General features: G+C 45.6%; 3 protein-coding genes across 19 annotated transcripts in view; all 3 read right to left on the bottom strand.

Moving 5' to 3' along the window:
* LOC100979108 (protocadherin gamma-C3) overlaps positions 1–17,469 on the bottom strand; it is a 191,335-nt gene that overhangs the window by 83,979 nt on the left and 89,887 nt on the right. Inside the window, exon 1 of one of the 17 annotated variants that reach the window (XM_014345019.5) lies at positions 13,107–17,428. The exons of 15 other annotated variants lie outside the window; for them this stretch is intronic. In XM_014345019.5, the coding sequence (XP_014200505.3) occupies positions 13,107–15,542 (2,436 nt within the window). In that variant the 5' untranslated portion in view covers positions 15,543–17,428. Of the gene's footprint in view, positions 1–5,051; positions 7,684–13,106; positions 17,429–17,469 lie in introns of those variants that run through there. One more of the 17 variants, XM_014345020.5, reaches the window with a different exon arrangement.
* Positions 25–2,439, bottom strand: LOC130541557 (protocadherin gamma-B2-like). Its single transcript, XM_057302402.2, is given in 3 exon segments — positions 25–512; positions 515–2,131; positions 2,134–2,439. Coding segments are annotated over 3 exon segments (2,406 nt in total). The 5' UTR covers positions 2,435–2,439.
* Positions 7,850–10,852, bottom strand: LOC100983852 (protocadherin gamma-B7). The gene is given in 2 exon segments (XM_003846076.7): positions 7,850–10,752; positions 10,754–10,852. Coding segments are annotated over 2 exon segments (2,427 nt in total). The 3' UTR covers positions 7,850–8,424.

The following is a 17,469-nucleotide window of genomic DNA, read 5'->3' as shown; positions in this document are numbered from 1 at the left end:
AAATATTGGTTTGAAAATTAAACCTCATCCATTTGTAAATGAAAGACATTCATTGGAACTCACGTGAGTAGGAGCAACAGAGTTAGAGCTTATCTTGTTATTCTCTTCAGTGAAGCTTGCTACCAGAGAAACTTCATTAGAAAGATCTTGTGGGGGGACTGTTTCTGGTGTCATGGTGAGAAAATTAAATCTTCTTTTTCTAGAATCCGAGGGAACATACAGATTGCAGGAATAAAGCAAAGTTCCCTCATTGTAGTTGGGAAAAACCCCTGGTCTAGTCTTAGAACAGAGACCAGGGTGAAAGCAACCCCAGGCAGAGGGGCTGGAAGAGCATCGCAGGTGCAAGGCGACCGCCAAAATCACTGCGAGGAAGAAGAGCATAGAAATCAAGGCCAAGGCCACGACCAGGTAAATCTGCAGCTTTGCTTGGGAATCAGAGGGCACAGGACTGTCATTGAAGTCTGGCAGTGCCTCCTGCAGGCTGTCTGCGAAGACTAGGTGAAGCGTAGCGGCGCAGAGAGCGGCGGCTGTCCTCCGTCACGCACAGCAACCAGCAGGTTGCCCGTGTGCAGCCCCAGGCTGAAAAGCCCGGGCTCGATGGCCTGCAGCACCTGGTAGGACAGCCAAGCGTTGTGTCCCGATTCTGCGTCCACCGCCACCACCTTGGTCACTAGGTAGCCGGACTCTGCGGCGCGTGGCACTATATCGAAGAGTGCAGAGCCATCGGGCCCCAGCGCGGGGTACAGCACCCGCGGCACATTGTCATTGAGGTCGCCCACCAACATGCGCCGGCTCATGTTGGCGCTGAGCGCGGGCGATCCCTGGTCGTGGGCCTGCATCGTGAGCTCGAAGGCGCACAGCTGCTCGTGGTCGAAGGCGCGCTGCGCGACCACCACCCCACTCTGTGCGCTCACGGACACGTAGGACGACAGTGCCCGCAGCTCCAAGTCAGTGGTAACGATGGAGTAGGAGACTTGGCCATTCAGCCCTAGGTCCAGGTCAGAGGCGCTGACTTGTGGGATGGAGGCTCCGGGAAGGTTGTTTTCGGCCACGTGGACCACGTAGGAGACCTGGTGGAAAACCGGAGCATTGTCGTTGACTTCACCAATGCGTAGGGTGAGGCTTGTGCTGGATGAAAGCGGAGGCTTGCCCTTGTCAGTGGCAGTGATGGTGACGTTGTACTCCGGGATCCGCTCCCAATCCAGGGTCCCATCTGTTACAAGCTTATAGTCATTACTGGCGGAAGATTCGATTCTAAAAGGAACTCTTTCGTTTATGAGGCATGTAACCTCCCCATTTTCTCTCGAATCTTTATCATGTGTTTTGAACAGAGTGATCACCGTCCAGGGTTCTGCGTCCTCAGTTACAGAACTGGACACCGAAGTAAAAACCACGTCTGGGGCATTGTCGTTCTCATCTAGGATTTCTAGTATAATTTTACATTCGCTGGTCATGCCTCCACCATCCTTAGCTTCTACTCTCATGGTATAACTGCTACGAAATTCGAAGTCTATTAAGTCTTTGGATTTAATTTCCCCATTTTGATGGTCTAGCACAAACATATTTCCAATATCATCTCGTAGGGATTTGAAAGAGTAGGTGATCTCCGCATTGACACCCTCATCCTGGTCAGTGGCTGTCACCTTTAGTACAGAGGTGCCTGGGGGCACATTCTCTCTAAGGCTGACTTTGTATACATCCTGGCTAAAAACTGGGGCATTATCGTTGGCATCAGTGACCTCAATTTGAATTGCAGCAGTGCCAGTTAGGACTGGGTCACCCATGTCCATTGCTTTCAGGACCAGGAGATGAGAGCTCTGTTGCTCCTGGCCCAGGGGCTTCTCCAGCACTAATTCTGGAGCGTTCTTGCCTTTAGTCTTGTCCATCATCAGAGAGAAATGTTCATTAGAACTGAGCTGGTAACTCTGGAGAGAGTGAGGCCCTACATCTGCATCTATAGCAGATTCCAGGCCAAACCGAATGCCTGGAATTGCTAGTTCATTGATTTGTAAAACAATGCTATTTTGGGGAAAATGAGGTGGATTATCATTTATATCTTCTATCATCACATTTATGTGAAAAACATTTAGAGGATTCTCTGCTACAATCTCTAAGGGTATGACACAGAGGATTTTGAAGACAGTGACTCTCGATCTATTCTGTCACTCACAAGTATGTTCCCATTCTCCGTGTTCACGGTAAAGTATTGTTTCTCTGCACTAACTCTAAGGTTTCAGGTCAATAAATCCTGAACATGCAGCCGCATGTCCTCCGCAAGGTTCCCCACCACGGAGTCCTGGACCGTTTCTTCTGGAATAGAGTAGCGGATCTGCTCCGAGGGTGCCCTGCAGAACAAAGGTAGCAGGAAAGGGAAGAGTGCTTGCCACCGCCGGGTCCTGCTTCTCTGCTTCACCCTGTTTCCCATCCTTCCCATGCGTTGCTGCAGTCTCCGATGTTAAGAGAAAATGTTTCACAAAGTGCTTTTAAAATATTTACTTCCACACATAGAAAACTCAATGCTCCCAGTTTGAGGGCACCCCAATCCGTATGGAATCAGATTTGCAGGAGCAGAAAGCCCAAGTCTTGGCCACTCTCCAACTTGCTTCTGTGACTGAACAGAATATCGTCCTGGTAGATCCCAGGCTCCAGTTCTTGCAGCACATTGGCCAACAGCGGGGCTCTGAGTCTATTTAGAAAACTGCAGCCGGAAGCCTTTGCTAATTCAATGGGATTCAGAATTAGACAGATGTGTTGGACTAATGTATAGGAAACTAGACATTTTATGAGTTTTGGTAGTGACTGTTTTCCAGTGTTTACTACCAAAGAAGATTCCTTAGAGATGGGATCCTATAGAACAGTCATTAACCCAGCAAAGAGAATTTAAAAGTTTGTTATTTTCTAAGCAGAAGCAATGCACATATTGGAAGAACTAGGCAAAGTCTTCTCTCCTGACGTAGAACAAAAACCTTGTGGGAAAACATCCCCATCAAGTGGTATGGGAAAATTTTGACCACTATGAAATGATATGCAGTATTATTTTCAATCTGATGTGCAGATAATTTTCCTCCTAGTTTTATCAGAGAAAACTGGAGGAGCACTGAAAGCTATATAGGGCATATTCAGAATAAAGTTAGCCAAACCCTTCTTATCACTTATAAAAGAGGTTTCTGAAAAGGATTATTAAGTGTTTCATGTTTCATCATAAAGAGAATATAAAGGTATAGCCTAGTAGGTTGCCATAGGAATTAACAACATGAAATGTGATGGTGTTTTATTTTTATCCTCTATTTAATGGGACTATATGTTATACCTTAACAGAACTTTATCACTACCTCCGAATCAACATAACCCTCTTAATATCACATTTCAAAGCCAACCCTTCCTTTTTGTTCTCCACGATCTTGGGAAGTTAGTTTAGATGAGGTTTTATAATATGGAACAATCTCCTTTTCCCAGCCAAATACCTCATATCCTTTTTATTTAACTAATTCCAGTCAAAGTACAATGCCTTACATCATTTTTCTCAGTTTGGAATTCCACAAGTATAAATCCTATCCCTAGATGCTCAAAATACCTGAACATTTTTCTTGACTTCAAGAAAAATGTAGGCATCTGTTGGAAGACTTGCCTTTCCTACAGTTGAAATTATTTTTGTCCGAGCCCTAGATAGTCAGTTTACAACTAATGACATAAGGTAAATTCCTAAATGAGAAAACTAAACTTGAAAGGGAACATAAATATCCAAGTAATTTGGGGCAAATACCTAGAAGTGATGTGAGAGTGTTGACTGAATTGATTATGGAAATGATTCCTGTGATCAAAAACCCTAGATAAGTCTCCTTTCCTCATTTGGCTTTCCTAGACATTGCTTCAGATAACATGTATGTCAGGCAACTATCAAGCTTCAATAACAAGTTGGTCTGAATAAAAGAACTGAATGTACTATTTGCCATAAGAATGACCTTATAAAGAAAGAAAGAAGGAATCTATGACTCCCAAGTACACTGAAAATGAACAAAAAAATAGCCAGAAGGATACTAGCTAAATCAGTTTAATTAAAGTCCAAATACCTTCAATCTATTTATATATTCACAAACTACTCTATTTGAATAAATCTGTAGACATCTTTAGCACATTTGAAAATAGGTTTTTGAGAAGCACTGAATCAAAATCAAGTTATTTCTATATATGGATTTACTACATTAAAAAACCTTCCATACATACAAACACAGACACCAAAGTAAAAGAATAAAAGGAAATAATACCAGTTCAATAATTCAATTATTTCCTCAGAACAGTCAATGTAACTTCACCATAGTAATGGAAAAGACATCTAGAGCTTAAGAAAAAATGTGATCTAAATTTTATCTCCCAAGGAAATCCAGTAGTTAAAAGCCAGTCAATATGTCTGTGTTGATAGGATGAAGAAATGAGACAAAGTTGAAATAGTCAACAGGATCTAAGCATATTACCAGCCACCAAGAATCAAAATAAAATTGCTCAGAGAAAAGCTTACATGTATAAGTGTGTGTGCATGTGTATAGATAGATAGATGAGAAGGAGAGCTAGAGGGAGCATGCTATTAAATCAACAGGATCAAAATTTGAACATTAGCAGTAATAGCAAATAATGGTGGAATATAACTACAAATCAGTGAAGGCACAGCAAAATTGAAATGGAAATAAAAAGTGTTTGTGAATCATTAATTTGTATCTATATATAATAAATTGAGAGCCTCATACACTGATAATAGAAAAATAATACTAAAATTCAACTTACTTCAAACCAAGCCAGCATAGTTGAATGGCCCCTTTGAAATCAAAAGAAAATATGCCAAGATTGAAAAATGACTTTCACAAAAACGTTCTGAAAGATTATCGTAATCTCATGAAAGGCAAAGTAAAACTCACATGTATTGCTCTAAATATATATGAACTAAATATATGCCGCCCCACCCCCCCAAACAGTTTTCATAACAGGCTCAAAAAACATCTCCTTAAAAGACTTGTGCCAAGACACCAACAATTAGGAGGCAGAGAAATAAATCTCACCTGATTACTTGTCGGGTCACATTTGCCTAAAATGATAGCTGAGTCTTCAGCTATCAAGAGTGGCTCGCTTTTCTCACAGCTCTCCTGGCTGATGAGCGTGTCCCCATAGTTGGGCTGGGGGAAAATCAGGTGACTCTTCTGCGAATCCGCAATGAGAGAGACCTCGTGGGAATAGGTTTGCAGGAAAGCCTGTACCCCGTCCACGCCTACAAAATGTGACGTGGGCACACCTGCCAACCCGCCTTCAGAAGCCTGCAGCAGGCGTGACTTATGCCAGCGCCACAGCCTGAGTGCCAGCAGCACGATGACAAAGACCAGGAAGATGCAGGAGACTGCGGCCACCGCCACCACCAAGTACAGCGAGAGGTCTGAGGCTTCAGAGTTAGCCAGAGACTCGAGGCTGCCGAGGTCCGCCAGGACTTCGGGGATGCTGTCGGCCACAGCCACGGTGAGCGTGACGGTGGCCGAGAGAGGGGGCTGGCCGTGGTCCTGGACGGCCACCACGAGGCTCTGCTTGAGCGCGTCTCTGTCCAGCAGTGCCCGCGCCGTACGCACCTCGCCCGTGTGCTCCCCCACCGCGAAGAGTCCCGGCTCGCTGGCCTTAAGCAGGCGATAGGACAGCCAGGCGTTCTGGCCTGAATCTTTGTCCACCGCAACCACCTTGGTCACCAGGTAGCCAGGTTCCGCAGAGCGGGGCGCCAGCTCCACGCCAGTGGAGCCGTCTGTGGGGAGGGCAGGGTACAGGATCTCGGGCGCATTGTCGTTCTGGTCCAGCACGAACAGGCTCAGCGACACGTTGCTGCTGAGGGGCGGGTCCCCGCTGTCACGTGCTATCACTCTCAGTTGTAAGTCTCGAAACTGCTCATAGTCGAAGGATTGTAGGGCATAGAGAACACCAGTGTTGGAGTTAATAGAGACATAGGAGGACAGAGGCACCCCCTGGACAGTGTCATCCGTCAGAGAGTAAGTGACCAGGGCATTCTGTTTGCTGTCCGGGTCGAGGGCGGTCACTGAGAAGATGGAGGCACCCCTGGGGTTGTTTTCGGGAATGTAGGCAGAGTAAGAGGAGTGAGGAAAAACGGGAGGGTTATCGTTGTCATCTGCCACATTCAGCCAGATATGAGTTTCTGCAGACAAAGGCGGGCTTCCCTGGTCTGTGGCTGTCAACGTTATATTGTAGCTCTGGACCAACTCCCTGTCCAGCACTCTGCTTGTTATCAATTTGTAATAATTTCCATAAGTCTTTTCTAATTTAAAAGGCAGGTGGTTAGGAATAAAACAGGAGACTTGACCATTTTCTCCAGAATCTTGATCTTGCACATTTAGAAGAGCAATGACTGTACCTGGAGGAGAGTTTTCCAGAATTGAATTAATAGAAGAGGTGATAGTTATTTCTGGAGCGTTATCATTCACATCCACAACAGTGATCAACATCGTCGTGGTGGTAAAGAGACCTCCACCATCTTGGCCTTGAATTTCCATCTCATAGAATCTATATTTTTCAAAATCCAGAGACCCCCGTACTTGAACTTCTCCAGTTTGTGAATCCAATTGGAATATTTCAGAAGCCTTGCTTTCCATGTTCCGAAATGAATACATTACTTCCCCGTTGGTTCCCTCGTCTGGATCCGTTGCATTAACCATCAGCACCCGAGTTCCGGAGCTGATGTTTTCTGGAACACTCACGCGATATACGGACTGTGTAAACATTGGGATGTGATCATTTACATCGAGGACCACCACACGAATGGGAACTGCGCCCTTTCGGATGGGATCGCCTCCATCTAAAGCTGTGAGGAGGAGCAGGTGAGCAGCCTCTTTCTCTCGGTCCAGGCTTCCCTCCAGTACTAGCTCTGGATTCTTGGCCCCATCCGTTCTGCCCCGCAGTTGCAAGGAAAAGTAATTATTAGGGCTGAGCTGGTAGCTCTGGAGGGAGTTCACGCCCACATCTGGATCCCTAGCATTAGGAAGAGCAAATCGCGCCCCAGGAATTGCGTGCTCACTGACTTTTATCTCCACTTCGTCTTCCTGGAAGCTGGGGGCGTTATCATTAATATCTATTATTTCTACCTCCACTCCGTAAATCTTCAAGGTGTCTTCCACGAGAAGTTCCATATTTAAAAAACAGGAGGACACCGTCTCACAGAGCTCCTCCCGGTCTATCCTGCCTGCCGTGATCAAGCTGCCGCTTCGCGGATTCACAGCGAAAAGCTGTGTCTTCCCTCTGGAGACGATGCGGACTCCGCGCTTCGCCAGCTCCCGGGGCTCCAGCCCCAGGTCCTTGGAGATATTGCCCACGAAGGAGCCCTTTTCGGTCTCTTCTGGCACCGAATATCGGATCTGCCTGGCCCGGAACCCCCGCAGCGTCCCCAGGAAAATGCACAGCAGCAGCAGCAGCCGACTGCGGTCCCCGCGCTGTAGCCGATTCGCCATGGCAGGCTCTAAGCCGATATTCCGCGGTTTCTCGAGCTGGTTGGTTGTGAATCGGCTTATGTATCTATGAAGTCCTAGGCCGACTACATCCAAAATATATCAGAAAGCGAAGGAAAATACTTCTAAGTCTCCAGTGTCAGGATCTGTGAGTATCCATCTCATTCCGCTTTGTGTGGTAGAGGCGGGGGAGGGAGGGACTGAATGGCGCGCAGCTTCCCATTCCCTGATTGGTGAGCAGCGGCGCCTAGAGCCCATTCTTATTATTGCAACGACTAAGAAATTCCAGAAGAAATGATTACGCTCACCTTTGTGAATCACACTATTTGTAGAGCTTAAAAACGATGATACACAATACTTATATTATGTGACGTTAAAACTTTACCAAGAACACCTGCGAAAGGAGTAATTATTAAAAGGGCTTGCTTAATTTTTAAAAAGTTTTCAAAATATTACTGGAGCTGAAAACTTGTAGGTTGTAGTTGGTTCCAATTGATTTTAACCGACTGAAAGGAACGACATTTCTGGAAGTGGAAATAATACGGTCCCGATAAAATCATCAGGTAGGATGCCTAACTATAATTCTTACAAGGTTCCTTTATTGAGTAAATGAAGATGAAATACTTGAGAAAAATTGAGTAGCATCAGGGTTTCAATTAAAATACCATGCCGTAAAAATATACCTGTATTTTATATTTTTAACCGAAAGGTATTTTACTTCATAAAAATGTCATCGGAGATTACCCATGTAGTTTGCTTTAAAATGTCTTTGAATAGTAGGAAGACTGAGGCATTTAATTTAAACTTTTGTTTTAATAATGATAACCATAAATTTGACCTATATTTTGCGAACTCTATGAAGAAGTTATCTAGAATCTTAAAATAATACCACTATATTGGAATATATTGGCATATTGTAATATAAAAAGGATTAAATACATTTTTAAATACTTACCTGTTTAAGAATCTTCTTATCTGCTTCAACGCTGGGAGTTAAAATGCTAGCCAGTAGCATGCTATCTTTGTTGAGGTTATCTTGTGTGGCTGGACAATGATCAACAGATGCGAAAAAATTAAATTCTGGATTCATTTGATCCCCAGGCACACAAAAATTATAGGCATAGGGCAACGTTCCCTCACTGTAGTTGGGGGGACCCACAGGTCCGGACTTGGAGCAGAGAACTGACTCAAAGCAGTCTCCTGCAGTAGGGCTGAAAGACTGTCGTAGGCGTAGAGCAATAGCTAGAATCACCGCGAGGAGAAAGAGCACAGAAATCAAGGCCAAGGCCACCACCAGGTAAAACTGCATCTCAGCCTGGGAGTCAGAGGGTGTGGGATGGTCGCTGAAATCCGGCAGTACCTCTTGCAAGCTATCTGCGAACACCAGGTGCAGCGTGGCAGTGGCTGAAAGGGGTGGCTGTCCTCCATCTCTTACAGCGACTAGCAGGCGCTGGCGGACCGAGTCCTTGTCACCCAAAGCACGCACCATGCGCACCTCGCCTGTTCGCAGCCCCAGACTGAAGAGCCCGGGCTCACTGGCCTGCACCACGTGGTAGGACAGCCAGGCATTGTGCCCCGAGTCGGCGTCCACGGCCACCACCTTGGTCACCAGGTAGCCTGCCTGCGCGGCCCGCGGCACTGTGTCGAAGAGCGCGGAGCCGTCGGGACCCAGCGCAGGGTACAGCACCCGCGGTGCGTTGTCGTTACGGTCGCCCACCAACACGCGCAGGCTCACATTGGCGCTGAGCGCGGGCGAGCCCTGGTCGCGGGCCTGCAGCGTGAGCTCGAAGGTGCGCAGCTGCTCGTGGTCGAAGGCGCGCTGCGCGAACACCACCCCGCTCTGCGCGCTCACGGACACGTAGGACGACAGCGTTCGTGACTCCAGGTCGCTGGCAATGAGGGAGTAGGAGACACGGCCGTTGGGCCCGAAGTCTGGGTCAGAGGCACTGACTTGCGCTATGGAGGCACCCGGCTGGTTGTTTTCTGGCACGTGGACCAGGTAGGCTGACTGTCCGAAAACCGGCGCGTTGTCATTGACGTCAGTAATGTGCAGGGTCATGGTTTTGCTGGAGGATAGCGGAGGCTTGCCCCTGTCGGTGGCTGCGATGGTGACGTTGTACTCTGGGGTCTGCTCCCGATCCAGGGCCTCATCTGTTACTAGCTTGTAGTAATTATTAGAAGAAGAATGAATCTTAAATGGAACACCTCTACTTAAACTACACCTGACTTCCCCATTTTCCCCTGAGTCTCGGTCCCGTGTTTTGAAGAGGGCAACAACCACTCCTGGAGGGGAATCCTCCATAATCTGATCAGAGAGTGACGTGATGATTATTTCTGGGCTGTTGTCGTTTTCGTCTACAACTTCTACAATTACTTTACACCGTGTTGAGAGAGATCCTCGGTCTTTTGCTTCTATGTTCATCGTATATCTTTCTACTTCTTCAAAATCCAAAGGCTGCTGAGTTAGAATGTTTCCTGTAGTGTAATCCAGAGAGAACACGTGCTGAGCTTTGTCAGCCACACCAAAGAAGGAATAAGTGATCTCTGAGTTGATGCCCTCGTCCTGGTCAGTGGCCTTCACTCTCAGGATGGAGGTGCCTGGAGGCACGTCTTCCCGAAGGCTGACCCTGTACACGTCCTGGCTGAACACTGGGGGGTTGTCATTGGCATCTATTACCAGGATTCTTATCTGAGCAGTACCGCTTCTGGGAGGGTCCCCACCATCTAAGGCGGTCAGTACCAAGTGGTGAGCGCTCTGCGTTTCTCGGTCCAGAGTCTTCTGCAATACTAATTCTGGATATTTGCCACCATCAGGATTGTCTTTCTCCACCAATGAGAAATACTCGTTAGGACTTAGTTGGTATTTGCTCAGCGAATTCATACTGATATCAGGATCTTCTGCAGACTCAAGAATTGTTCCCATCCCCAGGCTGACGGATTCACTGATTTCTAAGTTTATTTCATCTTTCTGGAATTGAGGGGCGTGGTCATTAACATCCTCAATCACCACAATGATATGAAAAATATTTAAAGGATTTTCCACCACAGCTTCCAATTGCAACTCACATCTTCTTCTCTCTTTGCATATTTGCTCACGGTCTATTCGGTCCTTCACAAGTAAGTCCCCGCTCTGCGCGTCTACGCTGAAGTGCAGCTTCTCCGCGCTAACTCGCAGCTCGCGAGCCGACACATCCAGGACACTAAGCCCTAGATCCTTAGCGAGGTTCCCCACCACCGAGCCCTTGGCCAGCTCCTCCGGAATCGAGTAGCGGGATCGGCTCACACAGCGTGGGGTAGAACAAAGGCAGCAGCAAAGGAAATAGTACCTGCCGCGGGCCGGCCCGGCGCCTCTGCGCGCAGCTCCCTCCCATCGTTCGCTCGGGTTCTCGCTGGGTCCCCGCTTTTCCAGTTGGAGAAAGTGCACTCTACCGCGCTAAAAGAGCATTCGGCCCAGGACAGGAGGAGTCCCGGGTCTCGGAGCTGGCAATCTGGTGTGCTGGGCAAGGTCTGCGCAGCCGGGAGCCTCTGTGTGGGAGCTGGTTTTCTTCTTTCTGTTGTTGGCTGCGCAGGGAATCCCAGGCTAGGGGCTGAGGGATCCCCGGCGTCAGCGCTTGCTCTGCACTGGCCGACGGCGGCGCCCAGAGGCTCTGTGTGGGACTGCAACTTGACTTTTCTCTACCTCGTTCAAGGAATTTTTTTTTAACTACGAGTTGACAGCCAAAATATTTTAATCTTTTTCCTCAGTGATTCCTTTTACATCAGGAAATATATTTCCACTTGGTCATAACTATCATATCTTTTTATTTACTGAATTTACATATATCTTGAATAAATGAATATTTTTTCTTCAAAATTTAAAAAGGCACAAAAGAATATAGCATGAAGGTTTATAGGTCTCCTATCCCACGGCCCATTGCTATCCAATTCCTCCATCCAGAGGAAGTCATTCTTGTTCCTTTTAAGAGTAATTATCTATGAAGCTGGAAGTACTGAAGATAAGCAACAAATTTTTTTATCTTCAATTCTAGCCTATATTCACCTAGAAAGTAATAATTCCTTATTTCATACTTAAGTACTGGAATGCAATCATTGCCCTAGTCATTACCATCATCCAGGGTGTCCTGTATTGCTTTTAAATAATTATAATCAAAATATTTTCTCACAATAGCTACAATGTCAAGAGCAGTTTTTTTTAAAAAAAAAAACCCTGTATTTTTCAAAATAATAGAATTATTTGAGATGAATGCACAATAATTTTGACTCTCATTAACACAAATATAAAATAATAGTTTCAATGGTTTAATAGTTAATAACTATGACCCTAAAGAGTGTGCTTTCCTTCCACAGACCTATCATTCAACAAATGTTGACTGACCTGAAAAAAATCATGGAATTATAAGGGTCTTGAGAAACTTCGGAATGCTTTTTGACTTTATACTACCACATTTAGTAGAATACTAGTAATAAAATTAAGAGATCTACCTAATACATCACTATTTTCATTGAACTAAATGAACTCATCAGTACCTCCAATGATCCTTTGTTTATATAATTTCCCTTCGTTGCATATATTCTTTTCTTTTTTACAGCTGTGGTTGGTGTTTATATTCGGAGCTGCAGAAATGGCATTTATTTCTTGACTCTAAGTTTATTTTGCCTCTCAATTTCAGAGTTTTCAGAGTTTCAGGTGTTTGCCTCCTTATACATTAAAGAGCCACTGAAATAGCTTTGTCATGTATCTCTTGCTCCTGTTCTCGGGAACATGTACAAATTTATCTGTCTTCCCAACCCATATTTACTTTCAGCCTTAGTCACTAGAAAATTTAACAAAAAAGACAAAAGCAGAATCCCAAATATTCTTAATTTCACCCTCTATAGCCTCCTCAGGATCCCTATTGAGCAATGAAAGTTAAATTAAAATGCTGTATCTTCCACATAGTAGTGTGAAATTAGAGAATTGTATGCAAAAAGGATACTGCAGTGTTATCAGTTATAAATAGGGCTGGAAAAATCTAAGCATACATTGTTATAAATAAATTGTTAATTCAATATTAATGAAAAACTTAGTATATTCAACTGCAACTATCACCACAAAGTATAGATTGAAAAATATATAAAATGTAGTTTGAAAAAGGCCTATTGCCCTTCTCCTTGGGAAGAACTGCATTGAGTATTCTTGGATTTGGGTTGTGTTTCCAGAGGAGATTTCTTTCTGATACTTACCTATTCTTACCAGACCTGCCTTCAGAACAAGAGGGTTGCTTAAGGGGCTGGAGTTTCAATATGTGACCACCCAGGAGGAAATATAAATTGACAGGCACTTCTGTATGGAAGTCTGTCTTAGGAATTGTCAATATTGTACTCAACAACACTATAAACTACAAGGTTCTGCAAAGCTAATCATAACAAAGCCTTATGACATATAGGCCTTGATTGAGACTAGGTGAATTTTACCAGAAAGTAAAAAAAAAAAAAAAAAAAAAAAAAAAAAAAACAACCTTAATAAACATCAAATTCTACTCATCAGTGTTTTAGCATTTACACTTTCCACCATCATGCCGCAAACTTCAAAGTAAAAACCAATCTTTGTTTTTTAACAAAAGTAAAAATGAAAATAAAACTCACTGGAACCAATGGGGTATCCTCTATAGGAAACTTCGAATCATCTAACAAAGACAAAGGATCCTTTTTCTCACAGCTCTCCTGGCTGATGAGCGTGTCTGCATAGTTGGGCTGGGGGAAGATCAGGTGACTCTTTCGCGAGTCCGCGGTGAGAGAGACCTCGTGGGAATAGGTCTGCAGGAAAGCCCGAACCCCGTCCACGCCCACAAAGTGCGAGCCGGACACGCCTGTCAAGCCGCCTCCTGAAGCCTGCAGCAAGCGTGACTTGTGCCAGCGCCGCAGCCTGAGCGCCAGCAGCACGATGACGAAGGCCAGGAAGACGCAGGAGACCGCGGCCACCGCTACCACCAGGTACAGAGTGAGGTCTGAGGTTTCAGAGTTAGCTGGAGACTCGAAGCTGCCGAGGTCCGCCAGGACTTGGGGGATGCTGTCGGCCACGGCCACGGTGAGCGTGACAGTGGCGGAGAGAGGGGGCTGGCCGTGGTCCTGGACGGCCACTACGAGGCTTTGCTTGAGCGCGTCTCTGTCCAGCAGGGCCCGCGCCGTGCGCACCTCGCCCGTGTGCTCCCCCACCGCGAAGAGTCCCGGCTCGCTGGCCTTGAGCAGACGGTAGGACAGCCAGGCGTTCTGGCCGGAGTCTCTGTCCACCGCCACCACCTTGGTCACCAGGTAGCCGGGCTCTGCGGAGCGGGGCGCCAGCTCCACGCCTGTGGAACCGTCTGTGGGGAGGGCGGGGTACAGGATCTCGGGCGCATTGTCGTTCTGGTCCAGCACAAACAGGCTCAACGACACGTTGCTGCTGAGTGGAGGATCCCCGCTGTCGCTGGCTGTCACCTGCATCTGTAGCTCATGAAACTGCTCATAGTCGAAGGATCTGAGTGCATACAGGACGCCAGTGTCTGAGTTGATGGATATGTATGAGGACAGAGGTACCCCCTGGATGGTGTCTTCAGCCAGGGAGTAAATAATCCGGGCATTCTCTTTGCTGTCCGGGTCCAGCGCTGTCACTGAGAAGATGGAGGCACCCCTGGCGTTGTTCTCTGGGATATAGGTAAAGTAGGAGACTTGAGAGAAGGTAGGTGGGTTGTCATTGATATCTGCCACTTGTAGCGTAAAGTGAGCTTCCGTTGATAGAGGAGGACTTCCCCCATCTGTGGCTCTCACTGTGATATTGTAAGAGGATACCTGTTCCCTGTCGAGGGCTCTGTGTATCACCAATCTGTAATAACTGTCAATGGACTTTTCTAATTTAAATGGTAGATACGCCAAAATGGAACAGGTTACCTGTCCATTCTGCTCAGAGTCTAAATCATGCACATTTAAAAGGGCTACGACTGTTCCCAGAGGTGAATCTTCAGTCACTGGACTAAATAGAGACGTGATGGTCAGCTCTGGACTGTTGTCATTTACATCTTCTACTGTAATCAACACTTTTGCAGTTGCAAGATATGCTCCTCCATCTTCTGCTTGTATTTCTATTTCATAGAAACCGGTTTCTTCATAATCTAGATTTTCTGATATTTTTATTTCTCCAGTATATTTGTTTAGTTGGAACTTCAACAATTGCGTGTCAGGTAATTTTCGGAATGAATATGTCACTTCTCCATTGGCACCTTCGTCCCTGTCGGTGGCTGTGACTGTCAGCAGCTGAGTGCCCACAGGCAAATTCTCAGGAACACTCACTCGGTATTCTGGCAAGGTGAAGACCGGCGCGTTGTCATTTGCATCGAAGACAGTCACACTGACAAGGACAGTGCCAGATCGGAGAGGGTCACCCCCGTCGGAGGCGGTGAGGACCAGGTGGTGAATGGCCTCTTCCTCGCGATCTAGGGAGTGCTCCAGTACCAGCTCCGGGTACTTGACGCCATTGGCACGGCTCTGAACTCTTAGGGAGAAGTGCTTATTGGGGCTGAGCTGATAGCTCTGCAGGGAGTTCACGCCCACATCCGGATCAATAGCTTCCGGGAGAGGAAAACGCATTCCCGCAGCGACATTTTCATTAATTTTTACGTCTAGATTTTCTGCTTGGAATTTTGGAGCATTGTCATTGATATCAGTTACTTCTATTTCTATCCCAAAAAGTTTCACCCTGTCTTCCACAAGGATATTAAAACTCACCACGCACCGCGCGCTCTGAGCGCAGAGCTCCTCCCGGTCTATCCTGCCCGCGGTGACCAAGCTGCCGCTGCGCGGGTTCAGAGAGAAAAGCTGCGTCCTACCTCTGGAGACTATGCGGACTCCGCGCTCCGCCAGCTCCCGGGGCGCCAGCCCCAAGTCCTTGGAGATGTTGCCCACGAAAGACCCTTTCTTTAATTCCTCAGGAATTGAGTAGGAGATCTGCCGGGCTCCAGCCTCCCATGGAATCCCGAAGAAAAGGCAGAGCAGGACCAGCCCGCTGCAATCCTTTGATTCCTTTGAGCGATTCCTTTGAGCGGCCATTGTAGTCTGGTTACAGAATTCTGCAAAGTCCTCACTGGACACGTTGTGTGTTTCAACCGGTTCCTTTGTCTTTCTGTGGCTTCAGGGTGTCTCTGTAGCCTGGGCACTTTAAATTCTGGAGTGAGCTTCCCTGCAGCCCAGCAGCCGGTTTGTGGGGCTTGTGTAGTTGAAGCCCTGAGAATCCGGATTGAGCTCTGGCTGCGTTTTCTCTCCTAGTAGGTGAACAGCGGCGCTCAGAGTCCTAAGAAGTTACTGCACCCAAGTGATACATGCAATGGAAAGTAAACTCTATTCTGTTGGATTATTATATTTTACATAGATTCTTTGGTTTCTCCACTCCTATCTTTAAATAATTTACTATATGTAGGTTTCTTAGGGGAGGTGTGATAAAGTGGAGTGAAAATATTGTAAATATTTCAAGATAATGTTTGGTTAAATATATATTTGCAACACGTTTTCCCAACAGAAATGTACACACTTTAATAAAAGGTAAATAATACTTATTTTAGGTCATATTAGTGTCTAGGTAAATTCAGAAAAGTCTTATAATTTAAAATTGTGATTTGAATAGTCCAATTTTATTTAGTATACATTCATACAAAGATTATATTAAATAAACTCATGAGATAATTCACTCTGAAGCTTTATAATTGTAACTACTTAATTCATTAAACTTATTTAGCTTAGGATTGTGTAAGAGGTTTTTAAAGTACTCTTCTAGAATAGTTTTACTGAGCCTTAATCAACCTTTTTGTGTAAAACATACTTTATCTTACAGGGATACAAGTTAAATGGACCTATTTAAATGATTAAGCAGGTAATCACAAACTAAAATGAACATATATTACAGTTGAAAATTAAACTGTTTGCATTGTAATGAGAAAAGAAATACGTAGAATTTGAAGTACTAAAAATTTTAGAAAACAAAGTTAGATGTAGTGATATAGGTTTTTAACAAGTAAGTGTTTATGTCAAATGACCTGTTTTCATCAGAGCATTAATACCAGTATAAATAATCTCTTCTCTTAGGCAGTTTGTATCAGAGGCCAAAGTCCAGTGGTTCACATATCTTCAACTGTGTGTGCCCATCAACCCAGTAGCAATTATTCCCTCAAATGCAAAGGGTATAGAAGTTCACTTCTTTCACACAGAGAACAGGATGTTCAGAAGTGTTTATGTCACTATGCCTTCCAAGTATAGAACTCTTCAAAGATTTTATCTTTTTTCTTCAAAAATCTTCTATCAGAGAATCAGAGACTGAGTGCAAAGGCAATAGTATTTCATTTATTTCTTAGAAATGTCTTTTTTTTTTTGAGACAGGGTCTCACTCTGTCACCTAGACAGCTCACTGCAGCCTAGACTTCCTGGGCTCAAGCGATTCTCCCACCGCAGCCACCAGAGTAGCTGAGACCACAGGCATGTGCCACCACACCCTGCTAATTTTTAAATGTTCTGTAGCAATGGAGTCTCCCTGTGTTGCCCAGGCTGGTCTCAAATTCCTGCGCTCAAGAGATTCTCCACCTCCACCTCCCAAAGTGCTGGGATTACAGCACACTTGGCCCTGCCTGCATATTTATTTATTTATTTTAGAGACAGGGTCGCACTCTGTCGCCCAGGCTGGAGTGCAGTGGCAAGATCAGGGCTCACTGCAACCTTGACCTCCCAGGACCAAGCAATCCACCCAGCTCAGCCTCCCAAGTAGCTGGGACCACAGGGGAATGCTACCACACTCTGCTAATGTTTTTTTTTGTTTTTGTTTTAGTAGAGATGGGGGGGTCTCCCTATATTGCCCAGGCTGGTCTCAATTCTTGGGCTCAAGTGATACTTTCCGATTCAGCCTATCAAAGTGCTGTGATTATAGGTGTGAGCCACTGGGCCTGTCTTCTGAATATTTTTAGGCTTTAAAAATATATAAATAAGATATCGT

Source organism: Pan paniscus, chromosome 4, assembly GCF_029289425.2.
Source record: "Pan paniscus chromosome 4, NHGRI_mPanPan1-v2.0_pri, whole genome shotgun sequence".
Classification (NCBI taxonomy): Eukaryota; Metazoa; Chordata; class Mammalia; order Primates; family Hominidae; genus Pan; species Pan paniscus.
The sequence above is the reverse complement of the archived record's forward strand: the minus strand, read 5'-3'. Positions and strand labels throughout refer to the sequence as shown.